This window comes from Antechinus flavipes, chromosome 1, assembly GCF_016432865.1.
Source record: "Antechinus flavipes isolate AdamAnt ecotype Samford, QLD, Australia chromosome 1, AdamAnt_v2, whole genome shotgun sequence".
Classification (NCBI taxonomy): domain Eukaryota; kingdom Metazoa; phylum Chordata; class Mammalia; order Dasyuromorphia; family Dasyuridae; genus Antechinus; species Antechinus flavipes.
The window spans coordinates 212,750,306-212,771,458 of record NC_067398.1 but is presented as its reverse complement, the minus strand read 5'-3'; the positions used below and the strand labels follow the sequence as shown (position 1 = coordinate 212,771,458).

Sequence of the window (21,153 nt, the reverse complement as noted above, 5' to 3'; positions counted from 1 at the left end):
TGACATAATCGTGGCCTAAGCATTTGGGAGTCTACACTTAGACCAGATAATTAAACCTGGTGGCTCAACTCTTGATGTGTGAGTGCAAAAGGTATTCAGGTAGGCTCATTTGCATATTGTCCAATGTAATTGTAAAAGAAGCTGAGTCCTGCCTATGTTTTGTGCAACCAAGCCTTGAGTAAATGAGGGCCTGCATTTTTATGAATGAGCTCCTATCCTATGGAAGGGCAAATAAAAACTCACTACAACATGTAGCATCAAGCTTATGAATTAAAATGGTAATAGCTAGTTTATTAATCATAGCATTAATTTGACCACATTGGGCACACTCTCTATTTTAAGATTAATTTTTCCTATTTAATAGACTAACCAAAAGTTTTAAAAGCAAATCTCTAATAAGGAGGTATTAATAGGACTAAGGGTTATAATTTGAGTCTTGTGTACAAATTAACAACTCATCTCAGTGAAAATCTCTATATAACATTTAATGACATTCATTTGTACATTTGTTCACTTAACACATATTTACTGACTGCCTACTATGTACAAGGATAAAACTGTTTAATGAAGAGATTTTTAGAGCTCTGTTGTCTGCAGAGGGTGAGTTAACTATTCAACATTCACTTCCCATATAAGAGATTTTGGATTCTTTCTCGAAATTTCATGGAAGGGGATCTGATTTGTTGTACTTTTTTTCTTTATTTAATTCCTTCCTCTCTTCAAGGAAAGTGTATTTAAAATTTTTTTTTATGCTACAATGACGGTTTTTCCATAAGAAAATAGGTGACACTGACAAAAATGCCATCAAATATATAACTGTTCCCAGAATTTACTCTTTGATATATATACATATTGAATCACTCAATCAATAAGCAGTTTAGTAAGCACCTATTATGGGTTAAGCTGTGCTTAACTCCAAGGTAGATTCTGCCCTGTCCTACTCTGGCTCTAAGATCATGAGTGAGTCCCTTAACCTCTTTATGCTCTAGGCAATTCTCTAAGACTAACAAGTCAGAAATTGTGTTAAACTACTCTTGAGATCATTATGCCACTGAAATCACAAGTCAGTTCATCAACAAACCATTTATTAAGTGCCATACATAATTGTGTTAGTGCTGGAGATACCAAAAGAGCCAAAAAGACAATCCCTGCCCCTAACTGTGTTGGACAGCATGATTCAAAGAAGAACCCAGTGAATTAGGAGCTAAGAGACCTTGGTGACTGTAGTATGACTTTGAGCACAAATCACAACCCTTCTGGACTTCAGTTTCTTAATCTGTAAAATGGGGACAATAGTATTTGACCTATCTTACAAGATACTTGTGAGGATCCACATATGAAGGTGCTTTGCAAAGCATTAAATGCTACAGACACTAGGAAGAACTGTTATAAATAGTGAACATCACAGTAGTTACTGATTGCTCAGTAAATTCCAATTGCTACTGAATATTTCTAGGATCAAATACAAACTCCTCTGTTTGGCATTTAAAACCCTTCATATCCTAATTCCTATCTGTCTTTCTAGTGTTACTTTGTGTGTTCTCTTTGTGTACCCTGAGAGTACAATACACTGGATTTCTTTCTGTTCCTTAGACATAACAGTCCATCTTCTTTGTATTTTTGCATCATCTGAATATCATGCCTGGGATATACTCTCTCCAAACTCTGAGAATATTAATTATTTTTGAAGCTCAGTTCAAAAGTCATTTTATACATGAAGCTTTTCCTGATCCATCAAGCTAACATTGCCTCCCATAACCATATCACCTGGAACTAATTATCTCCATTTGGAAAACACATTTATGCATTTACATTAGCCGCCTGTATAGAATGCAAGTTTCTTAAGGGCACATACTGTTTTATTGTCTTTGTATCCCCAGAATGTAGGATAGGGCCTGATATGTTGTTTGTACCATCAGTTTTTTTTTTTTTTTACTTGTGTCTGACTCTTTTGGGGGTTTTCTTGGAATGCACTAACGTGGTTTACCATTTTTTCCCTCTCCAGCTCATTTTTTCAACCTGAGGAACCGGAAGCAAATAGAAGTAAATTACTTTCCTAGGGCCACAATGCTAGTGTCTGATGCAGGATCTGAACTTGAGGCAGATAAGTCTTCCTGACGAGGCTGGGCATTCTACCCTGTGTGCTACCTAGCTGCCCGTGTTTTAAGTAGGAGCTAAAGTTTTGGAGCCTTCAGAGATGTGTGTACAGTATTTATCTTGCATAATATGTATTGATCAATAAAACTAGGCTCCCTCAGAAAAGATCATCTATCTATAATCTCTAGTGGCAAAGATCTGGTCTAGAGTTGCTATCATAAACTGTTTTGTTTCTATAAGCAAATCCAAACTTGTTTGACACTCCTTTGTCAACATATTGTGGGTTGATTTCTGGTGGAAGTTGTTTACAGAGGAACTTTTGATTACATAGTTGGATCTTGGCCATCTCCTAGGCTCTAACTGGAAGTAAACAACTTTTGGTTACATTTGGCAAATCCAAAGGCAGAAAAGAAAGTTCACTGAGTTTATAATGTAAAGCTATCTCTATTTTAGCAGAAACAAAAATATCAAAGGCCTGCCATTGTTACTCATAATTGAACACATGCTACAGTCAGAAAATTTCAGGAAAAAAAACACCCAAATGTATAGGTCATCACTGTTTCCCTCCCTCTACTCTACCTGCAGACTTTACTGTCAGTCAATTTCCTCAACCACTACTTCTCTCTCTACATTTCTCACAACCATAGCCACTTCTTTCAAGTCAGATCGCTGATTCTCATATATTCATTTTAATTTTTCAAATACAACCTGAGGATCTATTGATATCAAGTACATTTATGTAACCACTTATAATATTAAACACAAAGAATTTTGATTTTTGAAAAGAAACTTACAACAAGAAAAATCCAAACAAAAGGGTTTGATTTTGGTCTCATTATTCCAAATAACTTAAAAAAAGAAGAAGAAGAAAAGATGGCATTTGGATAAACATCTTTTGTCCTAATAATGAATATAGTCACTGACTTTAAAAAGAAATTTGGAAAATACAGTGAGAAGAAGTTAATCAATAAATTTTCTTATATAATTACACATCTAAATGAAAAAAAAATTCAGTTAATTTTACATGGTTAGCAGTCTTCTTAAATCCAAAGTATACAGTAAGAAATGTTATCTCTAAAAGGATCATCAGCAATGGTAAAATTGCCATAAAATATTAGTATCTCTTTAAGATATTCCTCTAGTCCAAGAGTCAGCAAACCACATTTTAAAAATACAATAAAATTATTTAGAAATGTAAAAATCATCTTTTGCTCAAGGGCCACACAAATAGAGAGCAGCAGTCTAGAGTTCTGACCTTTAGGAGCCCTTTCAAGCTTCCTGATGTTAAATTATCCCCTACAGTTTTTAAACCTAGCCTTCAGATTCTCTTGTACATCTTATAGTTATAACATGGATTATAAAATACTGTCATTGGAATAGAAATTTCCTTCAACCTCTGCTCTACACTCATGCAATCTAGGAACATAGCTCACAGAAATGGAACAAAAAGGGAGAAAGATACATAATAATCTATGCTCCAGTCTACTTTTATGATTTGAAAGAGTTGAGATATATCCCCAATGCAGCTTTGGGTAATATAGGAGTTGGGGCTTTGCTAAAAATGTGATTAAAAACAATAAGGGAAGTAAATAGCTTATAAACAAGATGTGTCAGAATGAGATTCAGATCTCTTGACAATTTAAAATAAGATAGCAACATGGCCAGGTATGGAGTGACCCTAACAAAAATTAACCAAAAAAAATTTTTTTCTTGGAGTTTTGTATATAACATATTTATAACCTATGTATATAACATATGATATAACAAAGGGCTTTAAACTGAAAAAGAAATGGAAGGCAGAAACTATGTATATTTAATGACTACATATGATATAAAGTAGCAACAATGCAAGGACAGAAAAGGAGATATTTAGGAATTTATAGGAGACAAGAGACAAGAACAGAGTCAGCAATAAAATCCCTGGTTTCCAATGCTAATATGTAAATGCATAAAGTATAGATGTCAAATATCTCTTAGATAACATAAAGACTTAGTGGGAAGGGGCAATATGGCTGTAGAAGGATGGACCTTATGTCAAATGAAAAGTATGGATAATGAGGTATTGGAATAGGGTAACAATATACATTAACAAGATAAAGATAAGCAAATTAACGAATCAGATGGAGAAAGCATGAGGGAAAGTTTGAAGATGAATGAATGCAGGAATAGAAGTGATATAGATTGCCATAAATATATACTACAGAGAATGAAGGCAAAAGGAAATAGTTTAAAAGTATAGTAAGAAAATCATAAGCATGGCATGGAGACATGATATAATACTGACATACTGAGTTTTATAAATATCTTCTGGAGCTCAATCTTTGCCTGAAGGAGAATTGATTTCCTGGTATTCTTTAATGATAACTTCATCATTCAAACAGTGAAAAAATTGTGATTCTGATCTTGATTCTCAATAATGAATAGAGACTTGTTTTGGAGGTAGAGATGATATGACATTAGAAGAAAGTAGATCATTTCATCCTGGAATTTGTGAGAGGGAGGAGAAGCTTAAGTCTCACATACACAGATTTTAATACAGATTTAAAAGGAATGAGGGAAGAAATATAAGATGGCCAGAAACATCAGTCCCATAAAGTAAAATTTCATAGGGAGAGATCACACCTCAGCAGTGTGATTTTTTTAGTTATCATACCCTCCAAAAAGTAGGAACAAATTACATCCAAGATGACTAAAGAGAAGTCTATGTGAATCTATTAAGATTCTAGTTTTTCTAAAGTTTTCTGCAGACCAGTGGTTCTTAAATTGTGGTCTGAGGATTCAGAGAGATCCCAAGACCCTTTCAAGTTGTTGCTAATATCAAAACTAGGGGAGGGAGAGAGGGAGGTAGGGAGGAAGAGAGGAAGGGAGGAAGGGAGGGAGGGAAGAAGGAAGGAAGGAAGAGAGGGAGGGACAGAAAAAGGGAGAGAGGGAAGGAGGAAGGGAAGGAGAGAAAAGAAGGGAGAGAGGGGGAGAAGGAAGGAAGAGGAGAGAGGAGGTAGAAGGAAGGGAGGGAGAGAGGGAGGGAGAGAAGAAAGGAAAAGAAAAAAGTTATTAATTTTTTTCTCTGTCATGAGTCTATGGACCCATTATCATAAGGTGCTTTTTAAATAATCAAGTGAAAGAAAGCATTTGTTTGTGTGTATGTGTGTGTTAGGCACTGTGCTAAGTACTTTTTACAACTATTTTCTCATTTGAGAAAATGCTAATATTTCAGTTAAAAAAGGGAGAAAACCAAGATGTCATTTCCCCTCCCCCCATTCAAGTTGAGAGGCTCCCTCAATCTACCCAAAGAGCCTTTCTGAGGATTCTACGTAAAGAATCCTAGATCTAATGGTGGCAGGTTCTCCTTTCCTTAAGGTCTTCAAGCAAATATTGGAGCTCTGTCTAGTATCTTATAGATTGGTGGTCCTCAACCATTTTTGGTCTTATAATACTTTTAAAAATTAAAATTTGAGGAGCCAGAAGATTTTTATAATATATTAATATTAATCATATTAGAAGTGAAAACTGCTAAATTTTTAAAACAATTATTGATGCATTAAAACAACAGTAATGAAACTTTTATGTTAACATAAATAACATTCTAATAAAAATAATTATATTTTCTAAAATTAAAAAAAAAACATGAGAAGAGTGACATGTTTTACATAGTTTTGAAAATCTCCGTCATGTCTAGCATAACAGAAGACAGCTGTATTCTCACATCTGCTTTTGAATTCAGTATGATGGGATATACTGTTTTGGTTAAAGTATAACAAGAAAATCTAGCCTCACATAGACATGTAGTTGGAAAAGGGAGTATCTCAGACGAATAATATATTAGTATTACAAAAAGAGTTTTGACTTTGTGGATTCTTTGAAATGGTTTTGAGGACCTCCAGGGGTTCATGGACCATGTTTTGAGAACTGTTGCAAGGTATATATTTGCCAAAAGGATTGCTTTTCTTATATGGATTAGACTAGGAGGTCTTTGAGGTCTCTTACAATTCAGAAATTCGGTGATTGCCCTTACAGATCTCTCTTAACTTTAGAATTGACTATATGACAAGAGTAGAACTGGCACAGTTCCAACAGGACATGCCCTCATCAGAGAAGGTGCTGTGCTCTATGAGCAAAACAGAATTGAATTAGCTGAGAAGAAATGTGAGATGCACAAAATTAGAGAATCCATCCCAAATGTTCATATGGATTATTTGTGCCTGATCTGTGGCAAGGAATTCTGAATTCATATTGGTCTGATCAGCCACACTGGTTTGATCAAATACACTAACTTGACTCTAACATAGTGATGTCATTTTGGTCCTCTTTGAGAATGAAGGACAACAACCAACCAATCTTTGTATACAAAAATCTTTTCTACCCACTTTGCTTTAATTAATCCTCAATTTGGAATGTGACTCCCATTGTTATTTTATCTAGCAATTAAAATCATATATATATATGTTTCCTCCATGAAGCCTTTCCTGATGTGTTTCCCTTTTCTGAATTCCTGCCACAATTAGATTTTTTTTGGAATACATCATTTGACATTGCTTATATGTTGTCCTATCTTATCTGATCTCCCTGGCTAGTTCATTAAGTTCCTCCTTGTGAGTGTTATATCTACTTTTCCTGTACTACTGACACTTAGAATAATATTAGGTGGTTAGCAAATGCTTAATAATTAATAAATATTTGATTCTGGGCTTTTAAATGTATGAGGAAAGTGCAACATCTGGACTTGCTGGGTCAGCACAAAAGTATCACACTCCAGAACCTTCATCCCACAGGTTGCTGTTCACATAAAAGTTAATATCTCATTCTATTTTTTTTTTTGTTTTGTTTTCTTTGGCCTTCTTCTGGAAAAAGGCCTAAGAATAAACATGTAGGGTTTTTGCCCCCAAGTTTTATAATAAAGCATGAAAGCTTTTTGTTCCTTTTTTGCCATCATGTTATTCATCAAAAATGAGAACCTTTAATTAACTTAAATCCTATGAATAAAACATATATAGTAGTTTTGTATAGTTCAGAGAGAGATTGGAATAAATGATGTGAGCACAGAATTTCTCCTAGTCATTGCTATTGTGTCCTTGCTTATTAATCCAGGATTTGAGCTATAAGTAACAGAGGGAAACATAAAGATCCAGCAAAATCATTTTACTTTAATCTTATAGTCACCATCATATTTCTGAATTAAGCATTATTTTTAAAAATTGCATTATTGTGAACTGCCCATAAATAAAACGGAAACAATAAAAGATCATTCTGAATCATTAAAATCATGGTTTTCCTTATGTTTTCTCTGGTTTATTTTTAATGGCACTGTTCTAGATTTCAAGATAGGAAGAACAAGAAAATTCCTGTACCTGCCAATGGGTCAATAACAAATAAATGTGATAAAAGCACAATGATAAAACGCATCACCAGCCTACTTTACTTTTAATTCATTTACTCTATAGAAAAAAGGATACGTTACAAAGAAAAATTAAGGACAGAAGTTGTTGTCCTACGTGGATCAGATACAGAAATACCTGCAATATTTTAGAAAGAAAACTCAATGAGTTAACTGACCGCCATAATTAACAAAGCAGAACAGTTAATTGAATATACTTTACCAGAAGTCTCACTACTAAGAAGCCTCCCTCCTATATTTTGGCTCATTTTGGCTCTTCTGCCAAACAGATCTGTTTTAGACAGGCAGGAACAAGCTAAAAATAGCCAGTGTACTACAGCTGGAACAGAAATCACAGCTTCTCTCAGTTGCAGATGCAGGATAGAAAAGTTAAAGGTTTGAGTGTATGATACAAAAAATGTGTATGCATATATGAGAGAATGAGAAGAGAAACAGAGAAGAGAAATCTAAAAATCGTATGCATTAAGATGATGCCCATGGGAGCTAACGAGATCAATGACTGAGATTATATAGTAAGGGGGAAAAAAGAAGGGCTGGAACAAAGCCTTGAGGAAAACCCATTGAAGAGGAATCACCCAAGGTGACTGAGGAGAAGTGGTCAGATGAGGGAAGAGGAAAATGAGGGAGAGAACCAGAAAAGGGAAGAGAGCAAGAAGAATGAGATGATCTACAATATCAAGATACTTCAGAGAGAACAAGAAAAAAGGAGGTAGAAGATATCAGGCTATGTCTTGTTCCCCTCATTTTTACAGAACCTTTTACTCCCAGTCGCAAGACTGAGGACCCCAGGGCCAGTGACCATCTTGTCCTCATTAGTCCTGTATCTATGGACATCATAAATGTTCTCTTCCTTCCACTGGGAAGGAGCAGTTCACAAGGGACAGGAAAGGACAAGCTTGGGCATTTCAGCATGACTAGCTTACCACTAGGTGTAGTGCTGGGTCTCTAGATCACAAACCCAAGTTTCCAATCCCTCCTTTCAAATTCCCAGCCAGTACTCATTTTGACACCCTAAGTTTTTAACCAATTTCACTTGGCAAACTGTGCTGAGTAACTGGAGCTACAACGGGGGCAGATTGTATAAGTCTCAAGAGCCTAAATTCTGATTTGTTCAGGAAATAACATAGCTACTAAGGCCCTGACACTGTCTCAATTGTTATTTAGTCATTTCAAGTTTTTTGTGACCCCATTTGGGGTTTTATTGACAGAAATACTAGAATGATTTGCTATTTTCTTCTCCAGATCATTTTATGGAAGAGGAAAAACTGAAGTAAAAAGTGTTTAAGTGATAGATGAATTTTCCTCCCTTCAGATCTGGCACTCTTTACTGCACTACCCAGCTGCTCCCAATAAGGCTTCTTAAAGTCCTCTCAGCAAATAAAAAGACCAGGAAACTAGGGTTCATCCAGGAAGGATAGATCCTGAGATGAGAAACGTGTGTGTATGTGTGTGTGTGTGTGTGTGTGTGTGTGTGTGTGTGTGTGTGTGTGTGTGTGTGTGTGTGTGTGTGTATTAGCTTCTGTATTTTACTCAGCATTTCCAGGATTTGGTACAGATACTCTCTCCACGGATACATGGATACAAATTACAAATTACAAATCGTCACTGATGTAGTCAATAGTTTCAAGAGTTGCTTCTATAGCCAAAAACAACTCCTCACCTGTTGGCCAACCCTCCAGTGATGGAGCTTCCCTTAACTTAGCTAGCTAGGCTGGTTCTCAGACATACAATTCATCACTGGGCACATATTCAAAGTCTTTTCAGTCTGGGAGGACCTGTCGGAGCTTGCGCCCCACTGGCAAAGCCTTTGAGAGCTTAGGATCAGCTTTCTCACTGGGATAAGCCTTCAGCTTTGGACTTTGGAAGAATTTGAGAATCTCTATCTAGGATAAAATAAAGGTATCTAAAACCACGGAAAGGCAGGGGCAATGGTGGTATCACAAATAGACAGTCAGTCCTAGAGCAAGGAAAGTCACAGGATCTTAGATTTAGAGTTGAAAGAGACCTCAGAAGTCAAGTCCAATTCCCTTCTGTTATAGATGAGAAAACTGAGGCTTGGACAAGTAAGTGAGTTGCTCAGAGTAAAACACTGTGGTTAAGTATACAAAAATAGAATTAGGACTTGGGTCTTCCTGGCTTAGCACTCAATCTACTATACCTCACTCCCAGATGGATTCAAGGCCCAGGTTCAAATCCTTCCTCTTGACATATGCTAACTGTGTGATTCTGCACAAATTTGGTCATTTGCACTCCCAGTGACCAAAGCAATTTTCTAAGGTTTTAAGTTAACAGATAAATAACCAATTTATATCCACAGAGATTTACATCAGGAATTCCCTCATACCAATAGAGGTCCAAACAAACAAATAAAAAAGCATCTAAAACAAATTTTTTACATTCATCTGAAAAGCGTCAATAGCTTTCAATTATTTGTTGAGAAACAAAAGCAAACTTTCCTTAAATATTAAAAGACTATTTGAGAGGGTCCTAGCTATTGCTCAGTTCTAAGCCCAGACTTCTCAATACATATTCACCTTTACTCAATTACTCCTCAAAGAAGATGGTTTTTAAAGGGTAAAATTAAAATCAAGAGAAAGAAGATCAGTATTTTCAAAGTATGTCTGAGTAAAAATCTGATTTTTGTGAGTCAACTTGTCCCTTCCATAGCATTTCATGATAAAAAAAATTTCAACTCTTTGTTATGACATTGCAATTAGTCCCTGTAGAAGTTAGTATAAAATTAGCTTCTATAAAAATACTTTAGATAGACCTTCCTAAGTTAAAAAAAAAAAAAGTATTCCAGATAGTGTTCCAAGAAACAGAGTATCCAAAGGAAGCCTCCTCAAAAGTCATAAGGAAAAAAAAAGGCATACTGAGAAACATAGGACATACACCAAAAACAAGAGAAATCAAGGAACAAAAAAAAATTTTTTGATGCCTTACAAACATGACATAGCTTCTTAAAGCTTTACCAAATTACTTCAATGTGTTAATGTTAACATTTAAATTTTTCCCCCCATACTGGAAAAGAATCACTAGGAAAATCTTCTGAGTTGCTTTCTAATAGCCTTCCTTCCCCCTTTTTTCTCTGACCCAAATCCTTCTCTGGAAACTGTTTTTCCCCCCTCCAAAATACACTTACAATTTAAAACGGACCTTCACTAACTTTCCTCAGGAGAAACCAAATTAAATGTTTTTTTTTAAATGACCCTCAATCCAAAACCTATACATGCTCACATACACACACTCACAAACTTATCCACTACTTCTACCTTGAAGTTTGCTGTCTGATTTCATCTGCCCTTCTTACCTGTCATGATTCTCTGAGCTTCATAGGGCTCCATATAGCCAGCACTTTCTCCCTTTCCTGCTTTATTCTTCAGCTCACTCTTGGCATCAAAGGGATCTGAATAATCATCTGCAATGATAACCTGAAATGAGAAAAATTTCATTTGTGTTATTGTTACTATTAAGCCTTATCTATTTGAAAACCAAAGGTTTTCAATGGTTAGTAGAGTACCAAAAAAATTAAATAAATAAAGCAAGCAAGTTTTCAGAAATAAATTTCACAGCCCTTTTGAAACATGATTTTCCTATTGGACCACAGAGAGGCCCCCCAATACACAAATTCTTCCTTAAAGATAATTATTTTACAATCTCTTTTAATCCCTCCCCCCATAAACCCAATTATCCCTTGGGTTAGCAGAAAGCAATTAAGTGAGATCACTGTACTTTGAAATGATTCTTATAGGAGGCATATACTTGAAGGTGTTGTTAGCAAAGAACTAGAAATATAGTGATTGCTCACTAAAAATTGGAGGATGACTAGTATATTAGTATTAGGAGAAATTATTATGCCATAAAAATGACAAATATAAGGACTTCAGAAAAAATGGGAAGATACATATGAACTGATACATAATCAGATAAGAGAAATCCAAAGAACCCTAAGAAATGACTTTAATGAAAAATTCTTCAACTACCATTCATACTCCTCTCAACTACTTTCATTTCCCATCAGATGGTGAAAACAAGGACCATTGGCCTGTAGACCAACTCTCATGAAAGGAATTTAAATCTTGACTTTCCCATTTACTTCCTGTGTGACCTCAGGCAAATTACTTAACATGCCTGGACTTAAGTTTTCCTCCTCTTTAATATTAGGGAGTTGGTCCAAATGACTTTTGGGGTGTCCTCAGCCCTAAAGTTATGATCCTAAGATGTAGCCAGTGCGAAAACAGGAATGGATCAGATGACAGATAATGAAACACCTCCCTATTCTCATCAAACAGGAAGGTGACTAGTGGGGCAGAAAGTTTTATACATAGTTATTCTTTGTATTTCTATCTACAGTGACTAAAATATAGGTGTTTATTGATTGTTGATTGATCCAATCATTGCCAGAGTTGGTTACTGCATGAAGTGTTTGCTTAACTTTTTGTTTTGTTCAAAATAAAAGGGGAAGAGTGTATATTTCCACAAATGACAGATTTTAAAGCAAAAGTGATTAATAAAATTTATTTTAAAATAATAGTAAAATGAAATTTTCAGATTTATCAAGGTCACACATTGTCCTGCTTTTCCATATTCTCAAGAACATATTTGAATACACACTCATCTATACAATACATATATAAAAAGACTTAAAATCACTAAAGATAAATTCTTGTAACATTTTTGGAGTAAGATCACTATAGACTCCTCCCACCCAACATATAGCATTTAAGTACCATATATCAGGAAGACAATAGCATCAATAGGAAAAGAAACAAACCTTTCAGTTTCACCTACCTCAGAACCCTTTCTATCTCTGAAGGAAAATGACAAGAGCCAAATTATAAAGCAATGGGAAAACAACAGTTACTTGAGGTCCTGAGAACTGATGCCAACCACAGCCACATCAAAAAGGCCTGCCAAGATTGCACTTGAAAAGGAAGAGCTCATGCAGACAGAAACTTTACCATCAGTGTCCCCTCTTGCTATTTAAAGAGCAGTCTTCTCTGTGGGGATTAGAGAATGCACTCTAGGCTAGGTTTTTATCTCATCCTCCTTGTAATATAACTCCAGTTATACAGGATAGGAAACTAGAATTCTCACCCTTATCCCTTGTAAGACACGTGATTCACATCTGGAGCTTAAATCTTAGATTAAGATTTAGAAAAGTTCATTTTTCTATCACATTAGGACAAGATGTTTTTTTTTTCTTTTTTCCTGAATTGTAAGAGAAATTGTTTAACCTTTCAGTTATAAGGTTATCTGTTACTGAAAAAGAGGTTTAAAAGCTGACATCCCTTTGACCTATATTCAATTCAGTAAGCATTTTTCAAGTGCTTACACTGTACAACAAAAGAGTTATAGTGGAGAGAGGGGAAGGTCTTAGAGACCGGAAGAATGAATTTTGAGTTTTGCCTCTGACAGATACTGGCTATGACCCTGGAACAAGCCATTTACTGACTCAGGATCCCAGACAATTCTCCAATGAATGACTAAAATACATGAAAAAATCGTTTATTAAGTGGTTACTATGTTCAATTGCTGTACTATGTATAAATTACAGAGAGGTTGCCAATCTGTACTAATGGAAGGAGTTTCTATGGTGTAAGTTTTCAAGACCAATTTGGGTCAGAGGGAGAAAAATGTAGCAATCATTTTGTATACAAAGGAAAACATTTCAGTCCTTGTGAAGTTAACCTGTTTGGGAGAAAGGAAAAGGGAATTTAACACAAAACAGATAACATAATTTAAGGATAGAGGGAAAGGGGAAAAGAAGGGAAAAAAGAAGAGAGAGAGAGAGAGAGAGAGAGAGAGAGAGAGAGAGAGAGTAAAAGAGAAAGGGAATGAGAGAGGGAGGGAGAGAAGAGAGAAGAAAAAGGGAGGAAGAGAGGAAAGGAAGCAGGGAAGGAGGGAGAGAGAGAGATGAGAAAGAGACCTAAGTAACAACTGGGGGGATAAGTAAAGGCTCCCCATAGGAGGTGGCACCTATGCTAAGCCCTGAAAGTAGAAGCAAGGGATTTGCAAATGGACAAGGGTGAAGGGAGGGGGAACCCTTTGTTTTACTTAACCACTGAAATGAATGGCTTGTTATTGCAGCTTTACTAGTGAACTCAATGACAAAGACCACAGGTTGTCTGTCAGTAATGTATGCAGGAGCTGTAATCAGCAGTCCTGTCAGAGGGTGTCAGCGCTGGGTGCACTTCACACAAAGACAACAATGTGCATCAGGCAGCAGTAATTTCTCCTCAGAACGAGAGCAGGTTTCTCTGTAAAAGCCCCAGAGCTAAAACACCATCCATTTACTTTCCTGATGCTGCCTTGTCAAGAACTGATGGATAGCATCTCGGGCTCCCTGCTATGCTCCGATTCCAGATGCTGACACTGTAATAGTCTCCTTTCTTTAAAATAACAGCACTAAAATGACATGAAACAGCAAAGGAGCCTAATGTGGATAATGTCTTTTATTTGATATTTCTACTTTGCCATTTGTAGAAAACATTAAGGGGAAAATTATACACATGAACTGCTGTCAAACAGGATAATATCAGATGCTGATTTGGTTTAAATACAATGGTAACATCTTTCAGAGTTCAAGAGACAGAAGGGATAAAATAATGAACTTTCTCCCTGAGATTTGATCTCATTTCTCCTGTTTCAATCTTCCTTTCTGTCTGTTTCATAATGCAACAATATCTTCAAGTTAAGTCAGCATGCACTTACTAAGCACTACTAGCAGGCACTGTGCTGAGTGCTGAGGACACACAGAAAGAAAAAAAAAAGTTCCTGCCCTTACCCTGCTTAAAATCTAATGGAGGAGATAATGTTCAAACAACTGAGTACAAACTAGAAATATATGGAATAAACTGGAAATGTCAGGAGGAAGGCACTAAAGTTAATAAAGAGGATGGTAAAATGCTTCTTGTTAAAGGGAAGGACTTTAGCTGAATCTTAAAGGAAGTCAGGGAAGCAGGAAACAGAGATGTAGAGGGAAAATGTAGAAAGAGGGTAAGAATTTTTTTTAAGGGGGGAAAATGTCATTGATCAGGACAGTATTGGGAAGCCAGAGAGGAAAATTTTGAGTGTTCACTTAAAACCAATATATCTATTAAAATATGAGGCACTGCATAATTTTAAAATACTGCAGATTATAAATTTAAGCCTTTGTTCATTTTTCCCCCTAATAAGAAACCCAGGGAACTGGGCTATGTAGTGTGTTCTACCTGTTATCTTCTAATTAGAATTCGATCCACAGATCAGAACTGTCATAGAGCCTCCAGCTGCCTGCAGTCTTCATTTCACTTTAAATAAGAATTTACAAATTCTTAAGCTTCATAAAGCAGCTGGACTTCATTGACACATGGTTTCACTTACACCTGCTGACACTTGCAAATCCATTCATTAAAAAAAAAGTGGATTAAAAAAAGTTAAAGAGCTCCTTAAAATAGATTTAAATGAGTTTGTTCCTGAACTTTTAATTGGGACACTACAGTTAAGAATGATCTTAAAAATTCAGCAGATACTAAATTAAATTTGATTTTTACCTGCCTTTTTAAACCTGGCTTTAGGTTTAAACTATAATCAATAGCTTGAAAAACTTACTAAAAGTTGAGTGGAATAAGCATTCTCTTTATTTGGGCCAGGTACCAAGGTGTTGCATATACCAATAAATCACAAGTGCAAATTGATATTTGGTGGTAGATTTATTTACATGAGGCTGGTAAGTGGTTATGGAGCTTTTTCTTCCAAATCATATTACAGTCTCATGATGTCAGCTTTGGTTTCCACTATGCTTTGTTTTAAATCTTATAGATAACTTGGATAGAACAAGCTGAACTTTCAAATTCAATTAAGCAATTGTATGACTAAGAGAAAGGCAGGAATTTTCTTTTCTCCATTTTTTTTAAACAAATGAAAAGTGTAAGGAAAATGCAGGTAAATCCCTGTTACCAATGCTGAGGTGGTGCATTGCCTGAACTCAAGTTTTGAACTGCATTGGCCAAAAGCCCATTGGGTGTCGGAAATAGGTTTGGCACCAATATGTTGTTCCTTGGAGTGGAGGTCACATGATTGCCTAAGGAGGGACAAGAAAAATGGAGCAAATCAAAGTTTCTTGTGCTTAATGATAGCAGAACTAGGCTGGAGAGTAGGCTGCATTTCCAACCTGGATGAGACAGTTTCAAAAAACAAATAATTCTCTGCTCAAAAGTCAAAACCAAAAACACAAGATCAAGCACAGAAAGTTACCTTTCCAAAGAATATATACACAGGATTAACTTTGCTAACTCTCTTACAAGCAAAATATTTCCTTCTGAGAAGATAGGATAATCTAATCAAATGCCACTTCTGTTTTAAGGGCACAGATTCTTTAAGCTTACCTTTTTTACAATTTGATTTAGATTAAGAACATCTGCCTGTTTTCCTAAAAATGGCAATTAAATTTTTTGTACCTCTGAACAGTATTGATAATTTCCACTTTGAAAACATACAAACAAGTATACTGAGGATTAATTCAATTTAATTTTTTTAAGGGACAACTCCTTTTAAGGTGTGGAGTAATCAGTCAGCAAAATGGTATAATATGAGGAGTACAAGGAAGGTCCATCAACACAATTATACACTCTACCTAACTTACACTGTGTTTTCAATCCAAGCAACAGGAATTTATTTCTCCAGATTAAGATTTGCCCAATTCCTCACCACTAATATAATACCTTAGTGTAAAAAAAAAAAAAAAAAAAAAAAAAAAAAGTAAATCGATTTGGTTTTCTAGTTCCCAGCTTTTTAAACTATGAGTCGTTGACTTCCATATAGGGTATCATAATTGAATGCATGAATTGCAAATTTATGATTACTAGTAAATATTTGATTTGTACATCTGTTTTATATATCTTTATACCCTGGGCAACATAAAAGTCTCTCCAGCAAAAAGGGGTCATGAGTAGAAAAAGTTTAAGAAACCTGTTCAAGTAAAAAGAAAAGCACTGATGATGATCCAAGACAATTCCAATAGACTTGGGATGGAAAATGCCATCCTCATCCAGAGGGAAAACTATGGAGATTGGACGCAGATCAAAGCATACTGTTTTCATCTTTTTTTGGTTTGCTTTTTCTTTCTTGTAGTTTTTTCTCCTTTTGGTCTGATTTTTCTTTCACAATATGACTAATATGGAAATATGTTTAAAATGACTGTACATATACAAACTATATCAGATTGCTTGCTGTCCTGAGGAGAGTGTAGATAGGGAAAGTGGGAGAAAAATCTGGAACTCAAAAATTAAAAAAAAAATTTTTTAAAAAAGAAACATCTTAAATAAGGGCTTGACAGAAATGGAGGGAGAAATAATCTTTAGTATAAGTGAGACTGCAATTTAAGATTGACCTATGAGGGATGATGTAAGGTAAAGGTATATTTATAACCTTTTTTTGTGTCATGGATCCTCTGGGCACATGTAGAGTTTTCATTATCCTCAGAATAATGTTTTTAAATGCAAACCTAATATACAAAGGAAACTATGTGAAACACAAACCCAAGAATTAAGACCCCTATTATAATGGAATATTCTGGGCTGCCAAGGGGGCACAACAGAAACCAGTGGGTGTCTTAATGGAAAAGAGACCAAGAAAAGGCTCGTGGCATGGGTAAAAGAAATAGGAAAATGTCTCTAACAAGTAGCTTTATATGCTTATTTATAGCTTATTGAAAATAGTGAATTGCCTTTAATGTCTTATACACAATCACAGATTGAAGGAATGAAAAAAAAGCATTTATTAAGCCCTTACTATGTGTCACTCACTACAAGTTCCTATGTGATACAGTGGATAGAGTACAGGGCCTAGAGTCAGAAGACTCATCTTCCTAAATTCAAATTTGGTTTCAGACATTTACTAGCTGTGTTATCCTAGGCAAGTCATTTAACCCTAATTGCCTCAGCTTCCTCATCTGTTTAAAAAAAAAGAAAGAAAGAAAGAAATTAGTGGAAGAAGGAAATGGCAAATCACTCCAATGTCTTTGCTAAATAAATTCCAATGGGATGGTGAAGACTTGGACATGATTAAAAAAACAACTGAACAACATCAATAAAAACCTACAAACACAACTAAGTTCTCTCAAGCATCCTCTAATTCCTTTATATAAATTTCTCTTGGTAATTTTGCTTCTTATATTAAAAACTCACATTCTTACTATATTCTTTTATTTAACATAAAATTACTAGAAACTCAAGAGTTTGTGGGAATTTCAGATGCCATCATCCATACTACTACTCAAAAATGAATTCTTTCTTAAGCAAAGCTTATGTGTCAGTTTCATATGGGGGTCTCATAATTCATAACTCAGCACAAGAGTTACAAAATTATGATTTATTATCAGTAAATGTTTGGTTTTTATACCTATTTTATACAACTTTAAGCCTGGGGTCAGATAAAAATTTTTCAGGCAAAAAGGAGTCACGAATAGAAAAAGTTCAAAAAAACTGTGTTCTAGAGCATCCTTGACAAGTAATTCTCCACTCTCCACAAAGATACCTCCTCTGATGGAGATCTCCTAGTTCAAAGACTGTACTGGATAATGAATTACAAGGCATATATATCACATAAAATCTTTCAGAATAATTTCAAACCTAGAAAGATCTTCAAGAGTTCATTAAATGCTCATTGTTTTTACTGTTTTTGTTTATTATTCATCATAAATATAAAGCATTAAGTTCATTCACACAACAAGAACTTACTGAATGAGCATATACTCATAAGATCAAATAATCTCAAAGTTGGAACAAACCTTAGAAGTCACCTTGTGGCTGCTGGAAGCATCATAACTAAATGTTACAAGACATTTTAATATATTTTTTAGTCACTGAACTGGATCAATAAGATGAGGATGAGGTATCCGGAAATTAAACAAACTTGTAAGTTAAAAAGGAAGCTTCCTCAATAATTTCTTTTGGGTCCAAAATCTACGATATTATCTCCCCAAAATTCATTACTTTCATATAGTAATACTAATTCTATTACATTATTCTGCATTGTTCTCCAGTGATTTTTCAGCCCTGGTGCTCACTTCTGAGTATGAAGCAAGACAGTCATATTACTTCATTCTCTTTTATGTCATTCTGCATTCCTCTCACCTTCCCAGCTCAGGAAGCCTGAATGACCCAATAGGTTTTTTTTTTCATCTCTAAAATCTAAGACACTAATATAATGGTATCATCCTGTGTAACCCTGTGAACCAAATCCAAGATTGTGCAATATGAGGATCATGAAGATGTATGTAAGTCACACTAGTGAACTAGTAGTGGGTGTTGTCCCTTTAAAAGACAGACAGAAGTGGCTTCCTGGGAGAATAAAGGGTTTGGAAGTTGGATTTTTCCAGTTCTCTGCTATATTCTTTGTGGGGATATTTATCACAGCCCCACAATGCACTCATCAAATTTCCAAATATATCAACACCGGTTTCACAGAAAAACTTTCCTTTTTGCAATCATCCTACATTGGCAAGAGTTAATTGGGCTATGAGGTGGAGACTTCGCCCACAAAGCACTGTAGATGCAGAATGAAGGGGACTTCTGCAGAAATTATGATCTGTTGATAGGCAGTGATGAGTAGATAAGGATTCCACAGCTTATAAAAAAGCTACCTTGCAGGTTTACACATGCTTAACTGACTGTAGCTACACAACCGAAGCTGAAATGTCCAGAAGAAATAATTGCTTTCTGGAGTGCCAAATCTTGTGCAGTTGTTGCTGCTATCACAAGATACAATGAATGTAGTAAAAATCTAAGGAGTTTATTTCAATGCTAAGCCAAACCATTTGCTACTCAGTTTATCTACTGGCTTAGAAAACAAAACAAAACAAAAAAAAAAAAAAACCAGAACTGGAGAATTACCATATCTTTGTCTTATGATTTAATTGGTACAATGCCACATTAAACTGTCTATAAGGCCATTTAAATATATATATATGTATTCCATGCTTAAAATGCAGTATATGCCTGACTAGACATAAAGCTTTTTGTCTGGATATCAATTAAATTGTTTTGGCTTTGCAAATTCTAAATCTTAAAATTTCAAAGCAAAAAAGATCTTACATTTTTAAAAATCCTTTTTAAATTAAAAATAATCTATATTCTCTTTTATCTCACTGGAAAAAAAGAAAACTCTTTTTAACACATACACATAGTCATATTCTCATGACCACATCCTATTGGCCATGTCCAAACAATATATATCTTATTCTATACCTTGAGACTACCACCTTTCTCCCAGGAGGTATGTAACATTTTTTACTCTAGAATCATGGTATAATATTTCAAAGCTTTTTATATTTAATGTTGTTACTGTATAAATTATTATTTTGGTTTGTTTGCTTCTGTCTCAATCTGTTAATATAAAATTTCCCAGGTTTTTCTAAAATCATTTATTTCACCTTTCTTAATGGGTACAATAGCATTGTTAGATCAACATATCCATAATTTTTTAGTCATTCCCCATCTGATGGACATTCCTATAGTTTCCTTTTGTTTGCAACTACAAAAAAAGCTGCAATGTTTTTGTTTGCATAGGCCTTGTCCCTCTTTCTTTAACTCTTTACGGTACTGGATTGATAGCAGTATTGCTGGACAAAGAGTACAAAACAAGAATCTTCACAGATCTGTTGCCATCTTGCTTGACTTGACATCTCACCCTGGAAAATCCCTCTGCTGTTGGTGTGTTCCACCCCGAGCAGCTGTTCTCTTTCATGAACTGCTTTACCCTATTAGAATGTTTCAGATGCTTATAAATAGGGACTGTCTTTCTTTTTTGCTTATATTTATATATAAGCAGAGCTCAGCTCAATATATAGCACATAAAAAGTGTTTAATAAAATGCTTGCTGTCTGCTGGACTTTAAAGATAAAGCATATAATGGCACAGCAGGCAGAATGTTGGACTGGAGGGACAGGAATCCTTCCTGTAGACCTTTACTAAATGAGTGACCATGAAGGGAGGCTTCTAGCCTCTTAAAGAGTCAGTTTCCTTAGCAGTTTAAAAAAAAAAAAAAAGGCAAATAGCAACACCTGTAGCACACAGCTCACAAGGTTTCATGAGGTTCAAATTTGTGTCTATATAGTGATCTGGTAAACTTTAAAATATTATATAAATGTTAGTAATTATTTAAAAGAGAGGTAGCTTCCCAAATGCCATAAGCTCATTTAAAAGAGTCTCCCATTTATGAGATAAAACATTCTATCAGGGCATGTGAACTTTTAGGATTCTCTTCCCAAAACTCAGTAGAGCCAGAATAGACTTCATGTGAAGTAAAAGGGGATCCAATTCTGCAGGTTTTGTAGGGATGCTGGTCCTTGTTTCTTTATATAGTTACAATGTTTTAATTATCTATCATTTTTTTCAATCGGGGTATCACAAGCACAGATCGCAGCCCTTCTGTAACTTACTACAGGTCTTCAGGAGTTGTTATGATCAAAAATTTCACCACCCTGTAATAAATCTAGTGATAATCCTCTCTGAACTTAGCCAGGCTGGTGCACTAAAAACAAAAGACCTACAATCTACCACATTATTATGCTTTATGGAGTCTACATTTCAGGCAACTGGCTTATTTGCTGTTCTTTGCACATGATTTTTAATCTCTTGCCTCTGCCTTTGCTTAGGGTGTCCCCTAGAACTGGAATGTTC

The 21,153-nt window shown here is 35.3% G+C and overlaps 1 protein-coding gene across 1 annotated transcript in view; it reads right to left on the bottom strand.

Annotated features, from left to right (window-relative positions):
• The window catches only part of SHB (SH2 domain containing adaptor protein B), a 342,467-nt gene that overhangs the window by 225,180 nt on the left and 96,134 nt on the right, over positions 1-21,153 (bottom strand). The window contains exon 2 of the mRNA XM_051995808.1: positions 10,800-10,920. Coding sequence (XP_051851768.1) covers positions 10,800-10,920 — 121 coding nt within the window. The remainder of the gene's footprint in view (positions 1-10,799; positions 10,921-21,153) is intronic.